Source organism: Lynx rufus, unplaced genomic scaffold (genome assembly GCF_022079265.1).
Source record: "Lynx rufus isolate CCGP_SWC_20201006 ecotype Redwood Valley unplaced genomic scaffold, mLynRuf1.p SCAF_9, whole genome shotgun sequence".
In the NCBI taxonomy this organism is placed as follows: domain Eukaryota; kingdom Metazoa; phylum Chordata; class Mammalia; order Carnivora; family Felidae; genus Lynx; species Lynx rufus.
Genome location: NW_025814897.1, coordinates 86,630,261 through 86,655,260, shown reverse-complemented (window position 1 = coordinate 86,655,260; position 25,000 = coordinate 86,630,261). Strand labels below are relative to the sequence as shown.

General features: G+C 39.5%; 1 protein-coding gene across 1 annotated transcript in view; it reads left to right on the top strand.

Annotated features, from left to right (window-relative positions):
- The first annotated feature begins 17,461 nt into the window (after positions 1-17,461).
- The window catches only part of LOC124506006 (uncharacterized), a 93,839-nt gene continuing 86,300 nt past the window's right edge, over positions 17,462-25,000 (top strand). The window contains exon 1 of the mRNA XM_047072030.1: positions 17,462-17,679. Coding sequence (XP_046927986.1) covers positions 17,462-17,679 — 218 coding nt within the window. The remainder of the gene's footprint in view (positions 17,680-25,000) is intronic.

The window sequence follows — 25,000 nt, the reverse complement described above, 5'->3', positions numbered from 1 at the left end:
AGAGAACCGTCCATCCAGTGAGCCCAGCAGCAGACTGTTCTCTCACTTCTCTGTTTGTTCATTAAATAAAGCTTTAAAAAACCTGTATGTATTCATTTAAATGCTGACTTTACAGGTAAGAAGAAGTGACATATTTAAGTAATCAATTTTACTTACTTCTCTCTGTGATGTTTTGCCTATGAGTTTGGGTACAATATGCATAATTTAGATGTCAAAGAACTAAAATAAATTTTTAAGTTTCTAGTTTCAGGTAAATATATTTTATAATAAAACATGAATAAAAAAATCAATGAAATGATCACTTAGGTAATAAGCTGGATTTAAGATACCCAAAGGATCAGATTACTCTAGTTAAGATTCTTCCTGGAGCATGAATCAAGCATTTTGGGAAATGGCATTAATTCGGTTAGACTCATTCAGGATAAGGTTTCAGCAGATTAATACTGTGAATTTCAAAAAGCTCAAACCATCTGATATTCCTAAAAACCCTGGGCATTGGCCTGGGCTGAAAGTTTGATTCTTTATACAATCACTTAGCTTTATGCTTATTCTAAGCCCTTGCCTGGCCCCTACCCTGATTGGATGTTATCTACAAGTTGGCTTTTGGTCTCACCAAGGACCGGGTAAAATAGAGTGAATTGTTCATGCTAATTTATCATAACTTCCCAAAAGGAGAGTGCATCACTCCTTTAAGCGTGTACCCTTTTGTTCATAAATTCAGCAAATATTCTTAGCAAACGACATCAGAAAATTTAAAAATTTATATCATGTGCTAGAATTTAGCCTTTGTTTACTTAAACATTGTTCAACCTGAGTATAAAATACACCGCTGGGGCCCTTTAAAACACTTTTTTTTGTTGGATTTTAATTCAGCTATAAAGACAATTCAAGTGAGAAACTTCAGTGCGTTGATTTTGTTCTTTGCGTCATTGCACTGTAATTAGCTGAGTTGCGTTTTAAATGCAGCACAAGAACATCTTTCTTGTCTGTTTATGTCAGAAAAAAATGGCTAATGAGCACTTATCAAAAAGATGAACATTTTTTCATTAGATTAAGTAAAATCAAAAGAGATTTATAATGTACTATTATGTTTCAGCTTGGAATAAATTGAGTAAAATAGCTAATATCTTCACAGCTTCCTAAGAATTTCTCTGCATGGCAGGATCCTCCTCCCCCACATATTTAGACTTCAGGGAAGTACCCATTTGTGGTGATTTGCTTTGTGAAATCAAGGCACATTCCCAAAGGATTTGGAATGCCCTTAATATTATTTGTAAAATCTGAATATCTACGAAGCAGGTGTCAACATGGATCTCCTTTGGATATGCTAGTGTTCTTTGCTACTGGATAAAGTTCTTTAAGATTGTTTTTAAAAATGATTTCCCTCTAATTTGTGTTAGGAGTCAGTCACAATGCCACCTGGTACTCAGTATCATGCAGAGCATTCTTCTATTTTGAGATTTTTGTGTGTGTTCAAGTGAATGAATATTAGCCTCTGTGTTCCCAAAAGGTATAGATGATGAAGGTTGATTCCTTAGGAGAGTTTAAAGTAAAAATGTACAAGTTTAAGAACTTTCTTCCTTTAAATGTCACATAGATGGCAGGTTATTTTCAGGGCATCAAAGATTCTGAGACATTACTTTCACTTTAACTATGTGAGAGTTAAAATCCGGCTTCTTTGGTGTCTGTTTAGGATTGTACAAATATGTGCATATCCACAAAGCAACCGAATAACCAGGCCATATATAGATAAAGAAGACTCTTAGCTTTCTCAAGTTTTTTGAGTTAGCATTAGGGTGAATGGACAAGAGGTGAATTCTCTGTGTAAAAAAATGAGAAATAAACTGCTCTGGACACTAGACACTTAATATAATCATATACCTTTGTTGGATGTCTACAAAGGAGTGGAATTGCTGGAATACAGGATATGTATTTGTACCATTTTAATAGACACTGTGAAATGTAGGGGAAATAATACCTACATTCAGACTGCCACCAGAAGAGTATTAACATTTTAGTTGCTCTATCTAGTCACCAACAAAATAAAATTTTAGCCATTCTGAGGGGTTTAAAAGTGAAGTCGCTATGGTTTTAATTGCATTTTCTTGAATGGCTAATGATGTTTAGCAGCTTTTACTCTGCTTGGCCATTTGGATATTCTCTTTCGTTCTCTATTTAAGTCTTTTGCTTATTTTTTAAAAATTGGGTTGTCTTTTTTTTTTTCTCATTGATTTTTAGAAGTTCTGTGTATACATATATTTTTTAAGATTTTTTTTCAATGTTTATTTATTTTTGAGAGACAGAGAGAGACAGAGCATGAGCAGGGGAGGGGAAGAGAGAGAGGGAGACACAGAATCCAAAGCAAGCTCCAGGCTCTGAGTCATCAGCACGGAGCCTGCAACGGGGCTCAAACTTATGAATGGTGAGATCATGACCTGAGCCGAAGTCAGACACCTAACTGACTGAGCCACCCAGGTGTCCCTGTTTATATTTTGAATATGAATTCTTTGTTGGATATATGTGTTACACACCTTACTGATTGTCTTTTGATAAACAGAAGTTCTTAATTTTGAGGAAGTTATATTTATTAATCTTTTATTGTATGGTGGTAATAATAGTAATAATCTTTTCTTTTATGATTTGTATGTCCTGTAGTCAGAGATTATTTTGCTCACCCCAATATTAAGAATATAGCCTGTGTTACTTTCTAGAAGCTTTATTGTTCTTCCGTTTACATTTAGATCTGTAATTCATATGGAATTGATATGTATGCATGCTTTGAGGTGGGTTAAAGTTTCATTAAAAAATATCAATTATTAAATATACCATCTTTTCCCCCATTGCATTCAATAGTACTTTCTTTCATAAATTAGGTGGTCTTACATGAGTGGTCTGTTTCGTAGATCCTCTATACTATTTCATTGATTTATGTGCCTATCCTGTGCCAGTACCACTATTTTGATTACCCTACAGTTTATAATACATCTTGATATTTGGTAATGTAAATTCTTTATTCTTTTTCATGTTGGTTTTGGCTATTCTAGCTCTTTTGCCTTTCCATATAAAAATTTAAGATCAGTTTATTAATTTTCATAGAAAAGCCAGCTGAGGTTTTGATTGGGATTACATTGAACTTTGAGATCAATGGGGAGAACTGACATCTTTGCAACACTTAGTCTTCTAATCCATGGACATAGTATATCCCTCCATTTATGTAACTCTTCCTTATTTTCTGTCAGCAGTGCTTTGTAGTTTTCAATGTACAGGGTCTTACACATTTTTTGTTAGCTTTGTTCCTAGGTATCTGGTATTTTTGATGCTAGGAATCCATAGATAGCTTACATTATAGTATTGTAAATGATATTGTTTTAAAATTTCATTTTCCAGTTGTTTTTTGTTTGTCTCATCTGTTTTTTGGTCATATCATCTACATATTTCCTTCTTTTGGATTTGAAAATGTATTTTTTTATTGCTTAGTTGTCCTTTTGTTAATTAAATATTCTTTTTCTATTATTTTTGTGATTATCCTAGAGGTTACAACATGCATCCTGGACTTATAGTCAAACTTAAATTAGGATTATTACCACTTACTGAAAAATGCAAGGACCTTGTAACACTATAACTGAATTCACTCTGGTGTCTCTTTTGCTACTGCTGTGGAATATTTTCAATATCGTCTATATCTATATATTTATATTGTATATATATATATATATATATATATATATATATATATATATATTAAACCCCATAAGACATTATTAATATTATGTTTAAACAGTCAGTATTAATTTAAATTTACCCACTTATTTATCCTTTCCACTGCTCTTCATTCTTTTCTGCATTATTGTGCTTTCATTGAGGATCATTTTCCACCCTTTTAAAGAGTGCCTTTCAGGGGCACCTGAGTGGCTCAGTCAGTTAAGCATCCAACTCTTAATTTCTTCTCAGGTCATGATCTCATGGTTTGTGAGGTCCAGTCCTGTGTCAGGCTCTGCACTGACATCGTGGAGCCTGCTTGGATCCTCTCTCTCCCTCTCCCTTTCTGTTCCTCCTTCCCTCCCCCACCCCCCACCACCTCTCTTTCTCCCTCTCTCTCTCAAAAATAAATAAATAAACATTTAAAGAGTACCCTTCAGCATTTCTTTTAGTGTGCGTCTGCTGGGATGAGTTCTCTGTTTTTGTTAAAATGGCTATTTATTTAGATTTCATTTTTTGAAAATATTTTTATTTCTTTTTGAGAGAAACAGAGAGCCAGAGCATGAGCGGGGGAGGGGCCAAGAGAAAGGGAGACACAGAATCTGAAGCACAGAGAGAAAGGGAGACACAGAATCTCTGAGGGGTCAGCACTGAGCCCGACCAGGGGCTTGAACCCATGAACCGTGAGATCATTACCTGAGCCAAAGTCAGACCCTGAACTGACTGAGCCACCCAGGCGTCCCTGGATTTCATTTTTGAAGGATATTTTCTCTGGGTGTAGAATTCTAGCTTTGCAATTATTTAAGAACTTCAAAGGTGCCATTCTTTTGTCTTCTATTTTCTATTGTTTGCACTGGATAAGTCAGCTTATTGTTATTGCTTTGAAGGTAAAGTGTCTTTTTTTTTTTTTCTTCAAGATTCTTTTTGTCTTTGTCTTTGGTTTTCAGTAGTTTTTTATGGTTGTGTTTCTTTAACTTAACTAGCTTGGAGTTATAATGATTCTTGAATCTGTGTCTCCATGTATTTCAGTTTGGGAAACTTCTGTCAGTATCTCTTCAAATATTGATTCTTACCCACTTTCTGCTTCCTGTTTATCTAGAACTTTATTTATAACAATTGTGTCACTTAAAAAAAAGTGGTATTCTATATATGTCAGTTATGCTTGTTTGTATTTTAAATATTTTTATCTGTTTGGGCTTCAGTCTGAATATTTAGCCTGACCTATGTTCCAGTTAATTAATTTTTTCTTCTACTGTGACTAATCTGTTGTTTAACCTATCTATTGAATTCATAATACAATGATTGTATTTCATAGATTCCAGTGCTCTGGTAAAATGGTCAAATTTTTTATGTTCTCTTTTTAACATATTATTAATAGCCTTCTGGAGCAACTTTAATTTTTTTTTTTATTTTCAAATTTATAGAAAACTTGTAGGAATGGTGGAAACATTACAGCATATCTTCTACCTAGAGTCACAAATGTGTTACATTTCCCTCTATTTACTTTATCATCCTTTCCTCCACGTACAGGTGTTATCTCCTGCCACATTCACACACATTATTTCTTTCTGAATCAGTTGACAGGATGTTGCAGATGTCATTCTTCTTTATTCCTAAATTCTTCAATTTGTATTTACTAAAAACAAGGAATTCATCTTACATAACCACAGTACAACTATCAAAATTAGGAAGTTTAATGTTAATACAATATTGTTATGTGATCTACATTGTAAATTCAAATTTTATCAGTTATTCTAAAAATATCCTTCATAGTTACATTTTTTTTCCCAGTCCAGTATGTGATCTAGTATACATTGCAATTAGTTGTCATGGCTCTTTAGTCTCTTTCTATCAAAATAATTCTTCCACCCTGGCTTGTCTTTCATGACCTTGATATTTTTTAAGAGTATAGAACAATTACTTTTTGAATGTTCCTCAATTTTGTTTTTTTCTGATGTTCTATCATGATTAGATTCATATTATGCATTGTTGCCAGAAAGAACTCGGAAGTGATACTGTGTCTGTTTCAGTCTATTGGTTTGTTGTGGGTGTTACTGACTTGGATAACTTGGTAAAATCATACTGTCTTTGTGTGTTATCCATCATAAAGTTACTGTTATTGATTTGTAATGAGTAATTTGTGAGAGAGATACTGGGGACCATATAAATGTTATGTTTCTCACCAAACTTGTACCTAATATATTTTAGCATCCATCAATGATTCTTGCCTAAATCAATTATTACTATGATATTTGCAAAATGATGATTTTCTAAATCCATTATCTTTTCTACATTTATTGCTTGGCATACTTGTGTAAAGAATAACTTTTCGGGGCACCTGCGTGGCTCAGTTGGTTAAGCGACCGACTTTGGCTCAGGTCATGATCTTGCAGTTTGTGAGTTCAAGGCCCGTGTCAGGCTCTGTGCTGACAGCTCAGAGCCTGGAGCCTACTTCAGATTCTATGTCTTCCCCTCTCTCTACCCCTCCCCTGCTCACTCTCTGTGTCTCTCTGTCTCTCAATAATAAATAAACGTTAAAAAAAAAAAAAAGAATAACTTTTCAGATACCTGGGAAGATGGTGGCATAGAAGGACACTGGGCTCACCTCGTCCTGCTGATCCCTTAGATTCCACCCACATTTGCCTAAATAACCCAGAGAACTGCCAGAAGACCAGCAGAATGGACTCTCTGGAGCCAAGTGTAGACAAGAGGCCCATGGAAGAGGGTAGGAAGGGCGGAGAGGCGGTGTGTGCTTACACGGACTGGTGGGAGGGAGCCGGGAGGTGGAGGGGCAGCCCGCCTGGCAAGGCAGAGCCCCCGAAGTCTGGCTTGCAAAAGCGGAGGGGCCGGACTCTGTGAATTCTGACAGCCAGCAGGACTTAACATCTGGAATGTTAAAAGTCAACAGCTCTGCTCTCAGAGAGCGGTGAGGGCGAGAGGATGCAGGGAGGGAGGGTTGTTGAGCCCTGGAAGGACAGAGTTCAGCTCGACAGGGGAACAAAGGCGCTGGCAAGTACCATCTCCCTCTCCCATCCCCCAGCCGAAATTCCAAAGGGAACCAGTTCCTGTCACCGAACTTGCTTGCACTGCAGGAACACCCAAAGTGCTTCTGTGGATCCATCCCTTCGATGGGCCTGCTTCCCTCCTGGTGCTGCAGGGCCCCTCACACAGGGGACCACGGATGGCAAATAGAGCTAAGCCTGCCCCCTCCTGCCCCTGTGCACATTGCGGATCTGCCCTGGCTAATATGCCCTTGGCCAGATCCCATTGAAGTAGCACCACAAGCCTGGCAGTGTGCAAGTAGCCCATACAGGGGCCACACCACTCCACAGTGAGTCCTGCCCCGGGAGAGGGGAAGATAAGGTACACACCAGTCTGACTGTGGCCCCAGCGGTGGGCTGGGGGCAGACATCAGGTCTGACTGCGGCCCTGCTCACCAACACAAGTTACTCCAGACAGCACAGGGGAAGGGCCCTGAAGTTGGGAGCTACCTCAGGGACTACCCAAAATGACAAAACAGAAGAATTCCCCTCAAAAGAAACTCCAGGAAGTAGCGACAACTAAAGAACTGATCAAAAACAATTTAAGCAATATAACAGAACAAGAATTTAGAATAATAGTCATAAAATTAATCACTGGGCTTGAAAAAAGTATAAAGGACAGCAGAGAATCTATTTCTATGGAGATCAAGGGACTAAGAAATAGTCATGAGGAGCAAAATAAAATGGAGGTGGCCATAGCACGGATTGAAGAGGCAGAGGAGAGAATAGGTGAATTAGAAGATAAAATTATGGAAAAAGAGGAAGCTGAGAAAAAGAAAGATAAAAAAATCCAGGAGTATGAGGGGAGAATTAGAGAACTAAGTGATGCAATGAAACACAACAATATCCATATAATAGGAATTCCAGAAGAGGAAGAGAGAGAGAAAGGGGCTGAAGGTGTACTTGAACAAATCATAGTTGAGAACTTCCCTGATCTGGGGAAGGAAAAAGGCATTGAAATCCAAGAGGCACAGAGAACTCCTTCAGACGTAACTTGAATCGATCTTCTGCACGACATATCATAGTGAAACTGGCAAAATACAAGGATAAAGAGAAAATTCTGAAAACAGCTAGGGATAAACGTGCTCTAACTTACAAGGGTAGACACATAAGAATAGTGGTCAACCTATCTACTGAAACTTGGCAGGCCAGAAAGGAATGGCAGGAAATCTTCAAAGTGACGAACAGAAAAAAATACACAGCCAAGAATCCTTTATCCAGCAAGTCTGTCATTTAGAACAGAAGGAGAGATAAAGGTCTTCCTAAACAAACAAAACTGAAGGAATTCATCACCACTAAACCAGCCCTACAAGAGATCCTAAGGAGGATTCTGTGAGTGAAATGTTGCAAGGACCACAAAGTACCAGAGACATCACTACAAGCATGAAACCTACAGACATCACAATGACTCTAAACCCATATCTTTCTATAATAACACTGAATGTAAATGGACTAAATGCTCCAACCAAAAGACATAGGGTATCAGAATAGATAAAAAACAAAACAAAAAAAAAAAAAACAACAAGACCCATCTATTTGCTGTCTACAAGAGACTCATTTTAGACCTGAGGACACCTTCGGATTGAAAGTGAGAGGATGGAGAACTATCTATCATGCTACTGGAAGTCAAAGAAAGCTGGAGTAGCCATACTTATATCAGACACACTAGACTTTAAATTAAAGGCTGTAACAAGAGATGATGAAGGGCATTATATAATAATCACAGGGTCTATCCATCAGGAAGAGCTAACAATTATAAATGTCTATGCACCGAATATGGAAGCCCCAAAATATATAAAACAATTAATCACAAACATAAGCAACCTTATTGATAAGAATGTGGTAGTTGCAGGGGACTTTATTACCCCACTTACAACAATGGATAGATCATCTAGACACAGGATCAATAAAGAAACAAAGCCCCTGAATGATACCTTGGATCAGATGGACTTGACAGATATATTTAGAACTCTGCATCCCAAAGCAACAGAATATATTTTCTTCTCAAGTACACACAGAACATTCTCCAAGATACATCACATACTGGGTCACAAAACAGCCCTTAATAAATATAAAAGAATTGAGGTCATGCCATGCACACTTTCAGACCACAATGCTTTGAAGCTTGAAATCAACCACAGGAAAAAGTCTGGAAAACCTCCAAAAGCATGGAGGTTGAAGAACACCCTACTAAAGAATGAATGGGTCAACCAGGCAATTAGAGAAGAAATTTAAAAATATGTGGAAACAAATGAAAATGAGAATACAACAATCCAAATGCTTTGGGATGCAGTGAAGGCAGTCCTGAGAGGAAAATACATTGCAATCCAGGCCTATCTCAAGAAACAAGAAAAATCCCAAATACAAAATCTAATAGCACACCTAAAGAAAATAGCAGAACAGCAAAAACACCCCAAACCCAGCAGAAGAAGAGAAATAACAAAGATCAGAGCAGAAATAAACAATATAGAATCTAAAAAAAACCTGTAGAGCAGATCAATGAAACCAAGAGTTGTTTTTTTGAAAAAATGAACAAAATTGATAAACCTTTAGCCAGGCTTCTCAAAAAGAAAAGGGAGATGACCCAAATAGATAAAATCATGAATGAAAATGTTATTATTGCAACCAATCCCTCAGAAACACAAGCTATTATCAGGGAATACTATGAAAAATTATATGCCAACAAACTGGACAACCTGGAAGAAATGGACAAATTCTTAAGCACCCACACACTTCCAAAACTCAAACAGGAAAAAATAGAAAACTTGAACAGACCCATAACCAGTGAGGAAATTGAATCAGTTATCAAAAATCTCCCAACAAATAAGAGTCCAGGACCAGATGGCTTCCCTGGGGAATTCTACCAGATGTTTAAAGCGGAGATATTACCTATCCTTCCGAAGCTGTTCCAAAAAATAGAAAGGGAAGGAAAACTTCCAGACTCATTCTATGAAACCAGCATTACTTTGATTCTGAAACCAGACAGAGACCCAGCAGAAAAAGAGAACTACAGGCCAATATCCCTGATGAATATGGATGCAAAAATTCTCAACAAGATACTAGCAAATCGAATTCAACAGCATATAAAAAGAATTATTCACCATGATCAAGTGGGATTCATTCCTGGGCTGCAGGACTGGTTCAACATTCGCAAATCAATCGATGTGATACATCACATTAATAAAAGATAAGAACCATATGATCCTGTCAATCAATGCGGAAAAAGCATTTGACAAAATTCAGCATCCTTTCTTAATAAAAACCCTTGAGAAAGTTGGGATAGAAGGAACATACTTAAACATCATAAAAGCCATTTATGAAAAGCCCATAGCTAATATCATCCTCGATAGGGAAAAACTGAGAGCTTTCTCCCTGAGGTCAGGAACAAGACAGGGATGCCCATTCTCACCACTGTTGTTTAACATAATGTTGGAAGCAATCAGCCAACAAAAGGAAATCAAAGGCATCAAAATTGGCAAAGATGAAGTCAAGCTTTCACTTTTTGCAGATGACATGATATTATACATGGAAAATCCGATAGACTCCACCAAAAGTCTGCTAGAACTGATACATGAATTCAGCAAAGTTGCAGGAGACAAAATCAATGTACAGAAATCAGTTGCATTATTATACACTAACAATGTAGCAACAGAAAGACAAATAAAGAAACTGATCCCATTCACAATTGCACCAAGAATCATAAAATACCTAGGAATAAACCTAACCAAAGATGTAAAAGATCTGTATGCTGAAAACTATAGAAAGCTTATGAAGGAAATTGAAGAAGGTACAACGAAATGGAAAAACATTCCATGCTTATGGATTAGAGGAATAAATATTGTTAAAATGTCAATACTACCGAAAGCAATTTACACATTCAGTGCAATCCCAGTTAAAATTGCACCAGCATTCTTCTCGAAGCTAGAACAAGCAATCCTAAAATTTGTATGGAACCACAAAAGACCCCGAATAGCCAAAGTAATATTGAAGAAGAAGACCAAAGCAGGAGGCATCACAATCCCAGACTTTAGCCTCTACTACAAAGCTGTAATCATCAAGACAGCATGGTATTGGCACAAACACAGACACATATAGACCAATGGAATAGAATAGAAACCCCAGAACTAGACCCACAAAAGTATGGCCAACTAATCTTTGACAAAGCAGGAAAGTATATCCAATGGAAAAAAGACAGTCTCTTTAACAAATGGTGCTGGGAGAACTGGACAGCAACGTGCAGAAGAATGAAACTAGACCACTTTCTTACACCATTTACAAAAATAAACTCAAAATGGATGAAAGACCTGAATGTGAGACGGGAAACCATCAAAACCCTAGAGGAGAAAGGAAAAAACCTCTCTGACCTCAGCCACAGCAGTTTCTTACTTGACACATCTCCAAAGGCAAGGGAATTAAAAGCAAAAATGAACTATTGGGACCTCATGAAGATGAAAAGCTTCTGCACAGCAAAGGAAACAATCAACAAAACTAAAAGGCAACCAACGGAATGGGAAAAGATACTTGCAAATGACATATCGGACAAAGGGCTATTATCCAAAATCTATAAAGAGCTCACCAAATTCCACACCCAAAAAACAAATAATCCAGTGAAGAAATGGGCAGAAAACATGAATAGACACTTCTCTAAAGAAGACATCCAGATGGCCAACAGGCACATGAAAAGATGCTCAACGTCACTCCTCATCAGGGAAATACAAATCAAAACACACTGAGATACCACCTCATGTCAGTCAGAGTGGCTTAGATGAACAAATCAGGAGACTATAGATGCTGGAGAGGATGTGGAGAAATGGGAACCCTCTTGCACTGTTGGTGGGAATGCAAACTGGTGCAGCCACTCTGGAAAACAGTGTGGAGGTTCCTCAAAAAATTAAAAATAGATCTACCCTATGACCCAGCAATAGCACTGCTAGGAATTTACCCAAGGGATACAGGAGTGCTGATGCACAGGGGCACTTGTACTCCAATGTTTATAGAAGCACTTTCAACAATAGCCAAATTATGGAAAGAGCCTAAATGTCCATCAACTGATGAATGGATAAAGAAATTGTGGTTTATATACACAATGGAGTACTACGTGGCAATGAGAAAGAATGAAATATGGCCCTTTGTAGCAACGTGGATGGAACTGGAGAGTGTTATGCTAAGTGAAATAAGTCATCCAGAGAAAGACAGATACCATATGTTTTCACTCTTATGTGGATCCTGAGAAACTTAACAGAAGACCATGGGGGAGGGGAAGGAAAAAAAAAGTTAGGGAGGGAGGCAAACCATAAGAGACTCTTAAAAACTGAGAACAAACTGAGGGTTGATGGGGGGTGGGAGGGAGGGGAGGGTGGGTGATGGGCATTGAAGAGGGCACCTGTTGGGATGAGCACTGGGTGTTGTATGGAAACCAATTTGACAATAAATTTCATATTTAAAAAAAAAGGAATAACTTTTCCTTCAATCCCCTTTATTAATTTAGCAGACTTAAGAATTCTTTAAAAAATTTTTTTAAGTTTATTTATTTATTTTGAGGGGGGCGAGGGGCAGAGAGAGGGAGAGAGGGAGCATCCCAAGCAGGCTCTACAGTGTCATCATGGAGCCCAATGTAGGGCTTAAATTCATGAACTGTGAGATCATGACCTAAGCCAAAATCAGGAGTTGGGACACTTAATCAACTAAGCCACCCAGGTGCTCCCAAAAGAATTCTTATTTAATTGAAAAGCTTATAATCCATTGATCTCATTTTTAAATTTGATGCTAAAATATTGCAGAATTGGCCATTTCGAAGCCCCTCAGGTTGACTCCTATGAACTTTTGCCATCTTCTTTGAACATTACTTTCTGGCACAATGAGATGTTCTAGGATCATCTTTTATTTTATCTGCCCCAGCACTGGAATCAGTCATTTCTTAAGGCATTCTGGTTTCTTTTTGTGGAGAGTTTAGAACCTAAGTTCTGGACACTTAAGTATCATCATTTTGCTACTGGAGTGCCATTGTGTCTACGCTCAATGGAGCTAAGAAATCTCTATTTCTATCTCTAATCTCCAAGTCCATATTGATATTTCAAAATCGAATCCAACACCAGAAAGTTTATTTTAGTTTTTCTCCTGTCTGTTTGTAACTCCTGTCTCCAAGTGAGAAACCCGGCTCACGTTATTCTCGACATATCTACTCATTTTACCAGTCTTAGATTCACAGAAAACAGTTTCAGAATTGCTGACACTACCACTAGAAAAAACATATGCACTAACCAGTGTTCAATATTTGTTAAAAGATTCTTGTCTTTAGACTGAGGGTATATAGTCAAAACTCTGTATTTGAAGGTAGTTATTTTTCCCTTCAGTGTGATTGTTATTCATTTGAAATATAGTTGGCCTCATTTGTTTCTGTTTATATTTCTTTCCCCTCCATCATTGTTAATTTAACTTCATTGTTGTTGTCACCATCGTCATCATCGTCTTTGTGAGTATGTAAGATATTAACATGGTCCCAAACCCAAAATTATACAAAATGCTATATTTAAAGGAGTGTTACTTTTCCTTCTCCACCCCATCCACCTTTTTAAAAAAAGTTTATTTATTTTGGTGCGAGTGGGAGAGGGGCAGAGAAAGAAGGAGAGACAGAGGATCCCAAGCAGGCTCCATGCTGCCAGCACGGAGCCCGATGTGGGGCTTGAGCTCACGAAACCATGAGATCATGACCTGAGTCCAACCAAGAGTTGAATGCTTAACTGACTGAGCCACCCAGGTGCCCCCCTGCCCCATCTACCTTGTTAATGCACCCTCATTAGTTTCCTGTTCAACCTTCAGGAGTCTCTTTTTGTAAATATAAATAAACACATTTATATTATCTTATTGAAGCATCAGCCTGAGGGATAGGCATCTAATTTAACACATTTAGCAGCCTGCTGGAACACTCTGTGGGGATAGAGATTGGTTCCATCTTTATGCTCTCCCTTTGCCATGCTCGAAAGCACCAGCATTTCTTGGAAGGGAGCTTTTACATGTATTTGGTCCCCTGATTTCTGCAGCTGCTGCCCAGACGACACCCCTTGATTGCCTGGCTCTAGTAGCCGGGGTTGGGGTGGGGGATTGCATTCCTGGGTCCCAGGAGACTATGGCAATCAGAAAGACCGTTTTTGTCAGGGTGGCACCCCCAGGACATTGCACAGATAGCAGACTGAAGCACACCTCCCAGTCCTTCTGTGAAACAGACCTCTTTGCTTATCCTGGAGCTTTGGTCTTAGGAGTAGGCTTCAGGTTTGGCACACAGCTAGTGGCCTATGGAGCTGCTTTCAAGGAACATGGGCTATGGATGCTATCTTGGTGCTCTCTCTCTGCCTTGCTCCAGCTAACCAGTATCTCCCAGAAAAGAGTTTATTTTCTCTTCTTTATTACACAAAAGTAGTGTACTCTATATACTTTCTTACACTGGTTTATTTTGACTGACAGCAAGTATATCCTGGAAATCACTCTATATCATACCTTCTTTAGTTTTTTTTTTAAGTTTATTTTTTTTGAGAGATAGAGAGAGAGAGTGAGAGAAAGACAGGAAGGGAGAGAACATGAGTAGGGGAGGGGCAGAAAAAGAGGGAGAGACAGAATCCTGAGCAGGCTCTGCACTGTCAGCTCAGAGCCCAACGCAGGGCTCAGTCCCACGAACTGAACCTTATTTAGTTTTTACTTACAGCAGTATAATACACCATTGTGTGAATGTACCATAATTTATTCAACCAATCTTCTATGTATATTTTATCCCAATGTTTTTTCAATAACAGTTAGTGATGTTCCTTGTTCATATGCATTTTTGTATTCCTGAAGGTGTACCTTCAATGTAAATTCTTAGATATGAGTCAAAAGGTAAACTCACTTGTGATTTTGTTAGATATTGTCAAATTCTCCCTCCATAGAGGTAGGGGACATTCCCACCAGCAGTGTGTAAGAATGTCTCTTGCCTTATGGTCTTGTCAAGAGAATGTGCCATCAAGCTTTGTAGTTTTACCAAATTTAATCATTGAGAAACAGTAATTCAGCATAGTTGTAATTTCTCTTATTATGACTGAAGTCCATCTTTTCATCTGCTTAAAGGTCATTTTAAAATCTTTATTTGTGAATTGTCTCTTTGTGACTTTGACATATTTTTCTTTTTCTTTCTTTCTTTTTTTTTGTCTTAACCCCCTCAATTTTAGAGTTCTTTATGTAGTAAGGATGGATATTAGCCCTTATCTCTGATGCCTGGTAATCATGGCTATTTTAAAATCAGTCTGTGAGTCTCTTTTATTGTCTTTTAAAAAAAATAATTTTGGGTTTTGACCATTTGTTCCTCTTTGCTAGTAAGCCTAGGTTTTGACTGAATGCCAGACTTGGTGTATGAAAAGTTGTAGAGGCTATAGGTGGTGTTATTTTCCTCTAGAGCTGATTTCGTTTCCTACCGGCTGACAGATGATGTTTGGGTAGGTAAGCTTGATCGAGGCTGCTCAATTTAAGGTTTGTCCTCATGGTAAGGGAGTAGCCCTTCTTGGGTTGAAATTGAAAGGCTGGGGGGTCTCCTCAACACAACAAGACTCCTATTTTCTCGTTAGGTTTTTAACCTTGTAGTAGTTGCTTTTGGCTGGTTTGTTGGTCTATCAGAACACACACAGTGGAGGAGTGAGCAGATGCCCTGAGGGGAACCTGCACCACCAGGCTCACTTCCCTGCAGCTCACCCTCTCCAGGATGTTGGCCTATCACTTTTGTCCCCTCTATCAACACAGCAAGACCACCATGAGCTGTAGGTTCTTGCCATTCTGAGCCGTTGTTAGCCACATGGTGAGCTGGCAAATACCCTGATGAGAAATAGGGATGGTGAGTACAGTGTTCATCAGTGTATTACCCTGTTCCCAAGGTTACAGCCTGTAAAGTCTTGCCTTCTTGATTATTTGCCCAGAGCTTCAGGCAGCTCTTCTTTTACATTTTATCTAACTTTTAGAGTGGTTCTCAAATAGAGGGGTTATCCTGATACTAGATATTCTGTCCTACCTAGCAGCACCATTCGTGTCTCCACTTAGCACATTGCCTTGAATTTATATGGAAATGAGAGGACACAGGCAAATCAGCAAGGCATTTTATTTATTTATTTATTTATTTATTTATTTATTAAAAAAAATTTTTTTTTAACGTTTATTTATTTTTGAGACAGAGAGAGACAGAGCATGAATGGGGGAGGGGCAGAGAGAGAGGGAGACACAGAATCGGAAACAGGCTCCAGGCTCTGAGCCATCAGCCCAGAGCCCGACGCGGGGCTCGAACTCACGGACCGCGAGATCGTGACCTGAGCTGAAGTCGGACGCTTAACCGACTGCACCACCCAGGCGCCCCAGCAAGGCATTTTAAAGGATAAAGAAAGGGGCCTGCTCAAACACTGCTGGGGAGGGTGTAAGTTGGTGCCACCTTTCCAGAGGGTGTTGATTTATATCAAAATCTTTAACACTTCCTTTGCCCTTTGACTCAGCACTTCTGCTTCTAGGTGTTTATCCTAAGAGAATAATCATGGATGTGTGTGGAGATTTATTTACACAGGTTCTAATCCCAGTCAACAAAATTGGAGTGAAAATCCTAAGTATGAAACAATGGAGGATTCAATAAATTGTGGTGCTTCAATACGATGGAATATTAGGGAACTCAACATTAGAAATGATATAGAAGACTATTTAAACATAATAATGATCAATAGTTAAGCACAAGAGATTATGACACAACATGTGCAGTATGGCCCAATTTAAGGTTGTATATACAGATACATAGAGATAAGACTGGAATAACGCAGATAGCTGGTATTGTTGGGTTATTGGGTGTTTCCCTCCCTTCGTTATGCATATTTAGAATTGTTTCCATTTTTGGAAAATTACTTTTGTTCTAAGAAAAAATAAATACACTTAAAAAAAAAAACCCTGATAGTTGGTAGGCCCAGTTGATAATATTTTCTGGCAAACATTTTATTTTATACTGGTTGCATGAGTTCTGTCTTTATGGCCTCAGTGGTGTTACAGATTTCATCAGAAACAGTACCTGCCTATGTGAAAGAATGAAATCTTGCCATTGGCAACAACGTGGATGGAACTGGAGGGTATTATGCTAAGTGAAATAAGTCAGAGAAAGACAGATATATGTTTTCACTCATATGTGGAACTTGAGAAACTTAACAGAAGACCATGGGGGAAGGGAAGGGGAAAATAGTTTCAGAGAGGGAGGCAAACCATAGGAGACTCTTAAATACAGAGAACAAACTGAAGGTAGATGGGGGAGGCACAGCAGGGGGAAAATGGGTGACAGGCTTGTTGGGATGAGCACTGGGTGTTGTATGTAAGCGATGAATCATGGGAATCTACAGTACCTGACTCAAATATTTTGTGGAACAGAAGACTTCCATACAAATATACTTTGAATTCCTACTAGTCAGATTCAGAGGCTTCACTGTTTCTGTCAGTGTTTGCAAAAGCCTTTTTAGTAAGGAGTCCTTTAGTAAGGAGTCCTTTTAAAGGTTTGTGACAAAGACTTGGATTATAAGGGAAGATTTATTTCCTAGAAAACAAATCTAGTTTCCTTTTGAAACCAAAGGCCAAAACTTAAATGAAATTGCTTTTGTAAAACTGAAATCACAATTTCTCCAAACCATCCTTATTCTCTGTTGTTTTCTTCTTGAAGGTCTGTTCTGAGACAGCAATCACCAACTATGACCTGTTGGGTTTCGAGGCTGCTCCCTAGGAATATCCATTCCTTGGGTACATCATCCAAGAACCAGAGAGTTGAGGATTGTCATCGACACCATGAGGCCTATGGGTACTTCTTACCCATCCAAACAAGGTGGCAGGACAATGACCAGTATGGTCAGGTGAACAATGCCGTGTACTACAGCTACTTTGACACTATTATCAGCCACTACCTGATCAGGTAGGCTTGGGGTCTGAGCCCCATGTCCTCATGTCAGCCCTCTCAGTTGGGAGTTCAGGTGGGGCATTATGGGAAGAGATACCTTCCATTTTCTTCTGCTAGTGCACCCTTTTTGTTGAGCCAACTGAAAGTCAGATTATTCAAGAGAAGAACAGGAGGACCAACATGTGAGTGAGGAAAGTGTCACCCTGCTGCTCTTGCAGTCTCAGGTGCTCGTGTATCTTGGTCCTTTGCACTAAATAGTCAGCAAATGTGCAGGCTTTGAATCTCAAATGAGCATCTACACAAAAAGCCACATGTGTTCAGACTTGAGCAGACAATACCATCAGCCCTCGGGCCTTTTTGCGAGAAAAGCAGCTGCTTCCCCCAGACAGGGCACATAAGGGGGGAAGAGAGAAAGTTAAAGGTATGAAGATGTTATGGCCTCCGAGTGCAGCACTGACATGATTGCCATCTGATGTGTGTTTGCAAGATTGGTTAGTATATATTCGGTTAATGTAATTCTCTATATGAAAGATTGTGTCATATAGACACATCTGAGTAAATTCTACCTCCACGTTGCATTAGCTGTGCAGTTTTGAGCAACCTATTTAACCATATGGAGTCTTCTAGAAAAATAACTCACATTTGTTGAGACTTTCTCTGCATCTAGCACTGTGGAGCATTTTACAGAGACTTTTTAAATTGAGGGTATAATTGACATAAAACATTATACTACTTTCAGGTGCACAATGTTTGTATAATACTTGATATTTTTATACACTGTGAAGTGATAACCACAATATATCTAGTGACTATCCATCGCCATACAAAGTTACAAAAACTTGATTTTTTTTCTCATGATGGACACTTTTAAGATTTATTTTTCTAGCAACTTTCAAATATACAGGACAATTCTATTGACTATAGTCACCATGCTGTGCATTACATCCCTATGACTTATTTCTTAGAACTGGAAGCTTATACCTCTTGACCCCTGTCACCCAGTTTGCTCATCCTCCAGCTCCTTTCTCCCCATGGCACCACCATTCTGTTATCTGTATCTGTGAGTTTTGTTTTTAGATCCCACATATAAGCAAGTTCCTATTTATCTTTCTCTGACTTAATTTCACTCGTCATAATACCCTCAAGGTCCATCCACGTTGTTGCAAGTGGCAAGGTTTCATCTTTTTTTTTTTTTTTTAAGTTTTTTTTTCTTTCAACGTTTTTATTTATTTTTTGGGACAGAGAGAGACAGAGCATGAACGGGGGAGGGGCAGAGAGAGAGGGAGACACAGAATCCGAAACAGGCTCCAGGCTCCGAGCCATCAGCCCAGAGCCTGACGCAGGGCTCAAACTCACGGACCGCGAGATCGTGACCTGGCTGAAGTCGGACGCTTAACCGACTGCGCCACCCAGGCGCCCCAAGGTTTCATCTTTTTATGGCTGACTAATATTCCATCTTCTTTATCCGTTCATCCATCAATGTACACTTACGTTGTTTCCATATCCGGGTTATTGTAAATAATACTGCAGTGAACACAGGGATGCATATATCTTTTCAAATTAGTGTTTTCATTTGCTTCAGATAAATACCCAGAGGTGGAATTGCTGAATCATTTGTTATTTCTATCTTTAATTTTTTGAAGAACTTCCATACTGTTTTCCATCGTGGCTACACCAGTTTAAATTCCCCCACAGTGCACAAAGGTTCCCCTTTTCTCACATCCTTGCCAACAGTCGTTCTTTGTTTTTTTGAAATAGCCATTCTACCTGATATGAGGTGATATCTCATTGTGTTTTGATTTGCATTTTTCCCTGGTGATTAGTGAGATTGAGCATCTTTTCATGTGTCTGTTGGCCATCTATATGTCTTCTTTGGAAAAATGTTCAGGTCCTCTGCCCATTTTTTAATTGCATTGTTTCCTTTTTTGCTATTGGTTTGTATGAGTTTTTAAATGTATCTTAGATGTTAACCCCTTATCAGATATATGATTTGCAAATATTTTCTCCCTTTCAGTATGTTGCCTTTTCACTTTGTTGACAGTTTCTTGTGCTGTGCAGAATCCTTTTAGTTTGATGTAGTCCCACTTGTTTATTTTTGCTTTTTTTTGCCTTTGTTTAAAAAATTTTTTTAATGTTTATTTATTTTTGAGAGAAAGAGAGAGCATGAATGGGGGAGGGGCAGAGAGAGAGACACACACACAGCATCTGAAGCAGGCTCCAGGCTCTGAGCTGTCAGCACAGAACCTGATGCGAGGCTTGAACTCAGGAACCATGAGATCATGACCTGAGCCTGAGTCGGAAGCTTAACCAACTGAGCCACCCAGGCGCCCCTTGTTGCCTTTGTTTTTGAAGTCAGATCCAAAATATCACCCAGGGTGATGTCAAGGAATTTGCCACCTGCCTTTTCTTCTAGGAGTTTTATGATTTCAGGTCTTACATTCAAGTCTTTAATCTATTTTGAGTTATTTTTTGTGTGTCTAGATAGTCTAGTTTCATTCTTTTGCACGTGGCTGTCCAGTTTTCCCAAATCCATTTATTAATGAGACTATCCTTTTCCCATTGTATGTTGTTGCCTCCTTTGTTGTAAATCCATTGACCATACATGCATGGGTTTATTTCTGGGCTCTCTATTCTGTTCCATTGATCTGTGTATCTGTTTTTATGCCAGTACCATACTGTTTTGATTACTATAGCTTTCTAATAATATAGTTTGAAATCAGGCAGCATGGTGTCTCTAGCTTTGTTCTTTCTTAAGATTACTTTGGCTATTTGGGGTCTTTTGTGGTTCCCTACAAATGTTAGGATTGTTTGTTCTATCTCTGTGAAAAATGCCATTGAGATTTTGATAGGGATTGCACCAAAGTAGCCTTCAGTCAGTGACTGATGGGAGTTGGTATATAAATACCCCAGCTTCCTCACCTCTTCGATGAGATACCTCTGAGCCACCCACTTTATATAGGCTCCTGTGCTTCCCCAGTGGGATTAAGATCCAGTTCCCAGATTGGTAGCTTTTTAAAAAAAATTGAGTTAAAATTTATATAACTTAAAATCTCTTTTAACTATTTCAAAGTGTACAAATTCAGTGGTTTTTAGTACAGTCGCAATGTTGTGCAACCGTCACTGCTCTCTGAATCCAGAACATTTCCATCACCCCAAAAAAGGATTTCTCATTTCCCCTCTCCCCCCTTCCCTTGGCAACCATGAATCTACTTTCCATCTCTATAGGTTTGCCAATTCTGGACGTGTCATATAAGTGGAATCATACAATATGAGGTCTTTTGTGTCTGTCTTCTTTCACTTAGCAAGATGTTTCAAGGCTGATCCATGTTCTAAAATGTATTAGTACTTCGTTCCTTTCTATAGCTGGATGATACCCAATTGTATTGTCATGCCAGATTTTGTTTATTCATCTATCAGTTGATGGACATTTGGGTTATTTCCACTTTTTGGGTTCTAAGAATAATGTGGCTATGAATATTTGTGCACAAGTTTTTGTAAGGACATGTTTTCAATTCTCTTGCATATATACATACCTAGAATGGAATCACTGGGTCATATGGTAACTCTGTGTTTAACTTGTTGGGGAACTGTCAGACTGCTCTCCAGTAGCTGGGTCATTTATATTCCCACCAGCAATGTATGAGGGCTTCAGTTTCTCCATATCCTTTTCAACACTTTTGATTATCTAGCTTTTTTGTTACAGCCATCCCGGTATGTGCGAAATGGTATCTCATTTTGGTTGATTGATATTTCCCTAATGACTAATGACGTTGAGTGTCTTTTTATGTGCTTGCGGGCCTTTGGTATATCTTTTTTGGAAAAAATATCTGTTCAGATCTCTTTTCCATTTTTAATTGGGTTATTGTGTTTATATTGTTGAGTTGCAGGAGTTCTTTTGGCTCTTAGGCCCTTATCGTATATATCGTATCCTCTCTTGGCTGAGAGCTCAAGCTCAAGTCTCTTTCTATATATGGTTTACAAATGCTTTCTCCCATTCTGTAGATTTTTTTTCACTTTATTACCAGTGTCTTTTGAACAGAAAGAAGTTTTAAATTTGATAACAGAGTGGTAACTTCTTAAGTAGCAAAGGCTTTATTGGCTGCTTGCCCCTCCTGTAACTTCTGCACGGACACTTAATCCACAAAAAGTACCTCATAGTTCTTGCCCGCATTGCACATTTGCTGTGCTAGTGAACTCAAATCTCTTCTTCTTTCAAGAGGATATGTATAGAGCAGCTTTCACTTTGAGTGTTCCTAGTTTTCTCTTGGGTGTTTTGTGGTCCTGAATCTTCAAACTAATTTTACTTTGTGTGCACCTGTCAGTAATTCTTCCAGAAATAGCTTATACTTGCTTACCTAGGAATAATAAACTGTTTTTTCAGCACTCATTTTAGCTTTTAGGAGAATGTGTGCTTTATAGTTTGAAATCCACAGCAGGAGGTAAAAACAGTATTTGAGGCTACTTGTAATTCCATGTCATTTGTCCCGTAGGGAAACTTGACAGCGAATTTTTCCAACGTGCTCAGGACTACTCACTCTTTTTAAGGAAGGAGCAGCCTTGTCACTTCTTTGGGTGGACTCTTAATCCCAGTGCCGTTGAGACCTAGTGTCTTAGTTCGGCTGCTGTAACAGAACGCCAAAGCCTGGGTGGTTTAAGCAACAGAAATTTGTTTCTCACAGCCCTGGAGGCTGGCAAGTCAGATCAGGGTGCCAGCACAGTCAAGTTCTGGTGAGGACCCTCCTCCTGGTTTGCAGACACCTGACTTCTTGCTGTGTCCTCTCTTGGCTGAGAGCTCAAGCTCAAGTCTCTTTCTCTTCTTGTAAGGATATTAATCTCATCGTGGGGGCTCCACCCTTAGGACCTCATCTAAATCTAATTACCTCCCAAAGGCTCCATCTTCTGATACCACCCCAGGGGGGTTATGGTTTCAAATTATGAATTTGGGGGGCAACATAGTCATGCAGTCCATGCCAAACATGGAATGTTTGTGGCTTTTTGAATATCTCTCATTTATGAATATAGGAAGTTGATGTGCAGATAATGATGATTGAGTCCTTTATCCATTGAAGATTGTGTCTGTGTGGTCCCAGTTTGTTTGAAAACTGTTTCACCCAAGGCCCGATTCCACCAATTTGTGGGAAGTTGGGGGAGAGATGGGGGTTGGCAGCATATAAGGAAGAATTCCCGACAGAACAGAGTGTCCTTTCTCATGTCAAGGTCTCCAGATATTACACATTTACTCCAAAACTGTGAAAATACCCTGGCCACTGTGGCCAGGGACTTCCTAGTCATGACATACTCTCTCTGGAGACCTGAGGATTATCTCATAGGTGGCTGTCAGAAGCCAAGCCAGCACCACATAAAGGTGTGAGAACATGGGGAAGACCAGCTGAGGAGACCCAACCTGGTCTTGCCAGTGTGAGGTAATGTGAGGAGGGCAGCTGGTCCAGCTGAAACAATGCGTCCCGGCCTGGCTGGCACACTCACCCCCTTTCACCTGGCTCTCTAAGGATGAGTAGTGCCTACACGCACCAAACACCCATGGGATAATCAGTGAGCAACATCCCCGTCTAGAACATTCCTCTTTGAGGGGAATTTTCTCTAGGAGAGGGGACGAGGGAGTTGTGGAGGGAGGGCATGGTGGAGAAGGGTGAAAGAGACGGAGGAAGAGGCTGCAGATTGCCCAAAGTTCCCATCACTTTGACACGTGGAAGGGGTTAAGTCATTCTTGAACAGTTTATCGCTCATCAATTGTAATTAAATATGTTTATATTAAATTATGTTCTGTAATTAATGTAAAATCCTTTAGCCTGTGCTGTTATTAGAACCAGATGCTGAAGTACCAACAATATTTCAACATGACTGTGCTGCCTCGCCAGCTGTCTGACTGTAATTACTTTAATCTCAGCTTGTTATCTAATTATCACCTTTGTAAAGGGAAAAGTGCTCTCTAATGCTTACTGATTGTTTCAGAGGATGATGAGGAGCGGGGAACAGCTGTCAGAGATCGTGGGCCCTGCTTATCACGAGGAAGGAACTTATCCTGAAGCCTATTCAGGGCAAAACTGCTGGGGGAAAAAAAGACGTCCCAGGCAGGAACGGGATGGGGCCTATGAGGCGAGATAGTTGTCGGGCGGGTGGTGAAGGGTGAGGCCCTTGGGGACCAACTGCCAGGTGACACCTGCCCCTCCTCCAGGGATGGCTGGAGGACGAGTTACTCAATCTGTTTGACTTAGTTGCTTTGTCTGTAACATGGAGCCATTCGTGATGCTCGAAATCTACCTCAGAGGATTGTTGTGAACATTCAGTGAGGTAATGCACGAGATGAAGCCCTCAGCACGGTGCTTGACAAAATGTACATACTCCTATTTAACTATTCTTCCTTTAAAAAAAACAAAAACGAAAAACCCCTCAGCACTGGTTTTCTCCATTTCCATCTTAGCCTTCATAGCCAAATCTGAAACAATTGAAAATGGTATCTAAATGCCAGCAACTTGGTATATCGGTTTGTTTTCCAGATTATGTTTAAATTCTGTCCTTTTGGGACTGAAATTTACCTTTGCACGGCTGTTTCAGAAACGGTTTGCCAAATTAGTCAAGAGTATAGAATCAGTGTTATCGGGGAAATCTTGAAGCCCTCTCTCTTTTCTTTTTAATTAATACTTTGGGAGAGACAGACAGAGAGAGAGAGAGAGTAAGCAGGGGAAGTGCAGAGAGAGGGAGAGAGAGAGAGAGGGAATCCCAAGCAGGCTCCGTGCTGTCAGCACAAAGTCCGACGTGGGGTTGATCTCATGAACCATGAGATCATGACCTGAGATGAAACCAAGGGTTAGACGCTTAACTGACTGAGCCACCCAGGTGGCCCTTGAAAATCTTGAAGCTCTTAAGGGCTGTTTTGGAGTATCTTTCAGTACTTTGTGCGTGTCTTTGCATGTCAGCAGTGGCTGTGGTAATCATTAAAGCATATACCCTCAAGATGTTTATTAAGCTTTCAATATCCTCCCATGCTTTACCTCTTAGGACCTGCACTCCCATAAGAGGGGAGTTGGCTTCTCTCTCCCTGCCTTGAAAATAGCATGTCTTGGGGTGCCTGGGTGGCTCAGTCGGTTAAGCCTCCGACTTCGGCTCAGGTCATGATCTTGTGGTTTACGAGTTTGAGCCCCACGTCAGGCTCTGTGCTGACAGCTCAGAGCCTGGAGCCTGCTTCAGATTCTGTGTCTCCCCCTCTCTCTGCCCCTCCCCCCTCACGCTCTGTCGCTCTCTCCTTCAAAAATAAATAAACATCAAAAAAAAATTAAAGAAAAGAAAATAGCATGTCTTTCTCCCCCATTAGCCT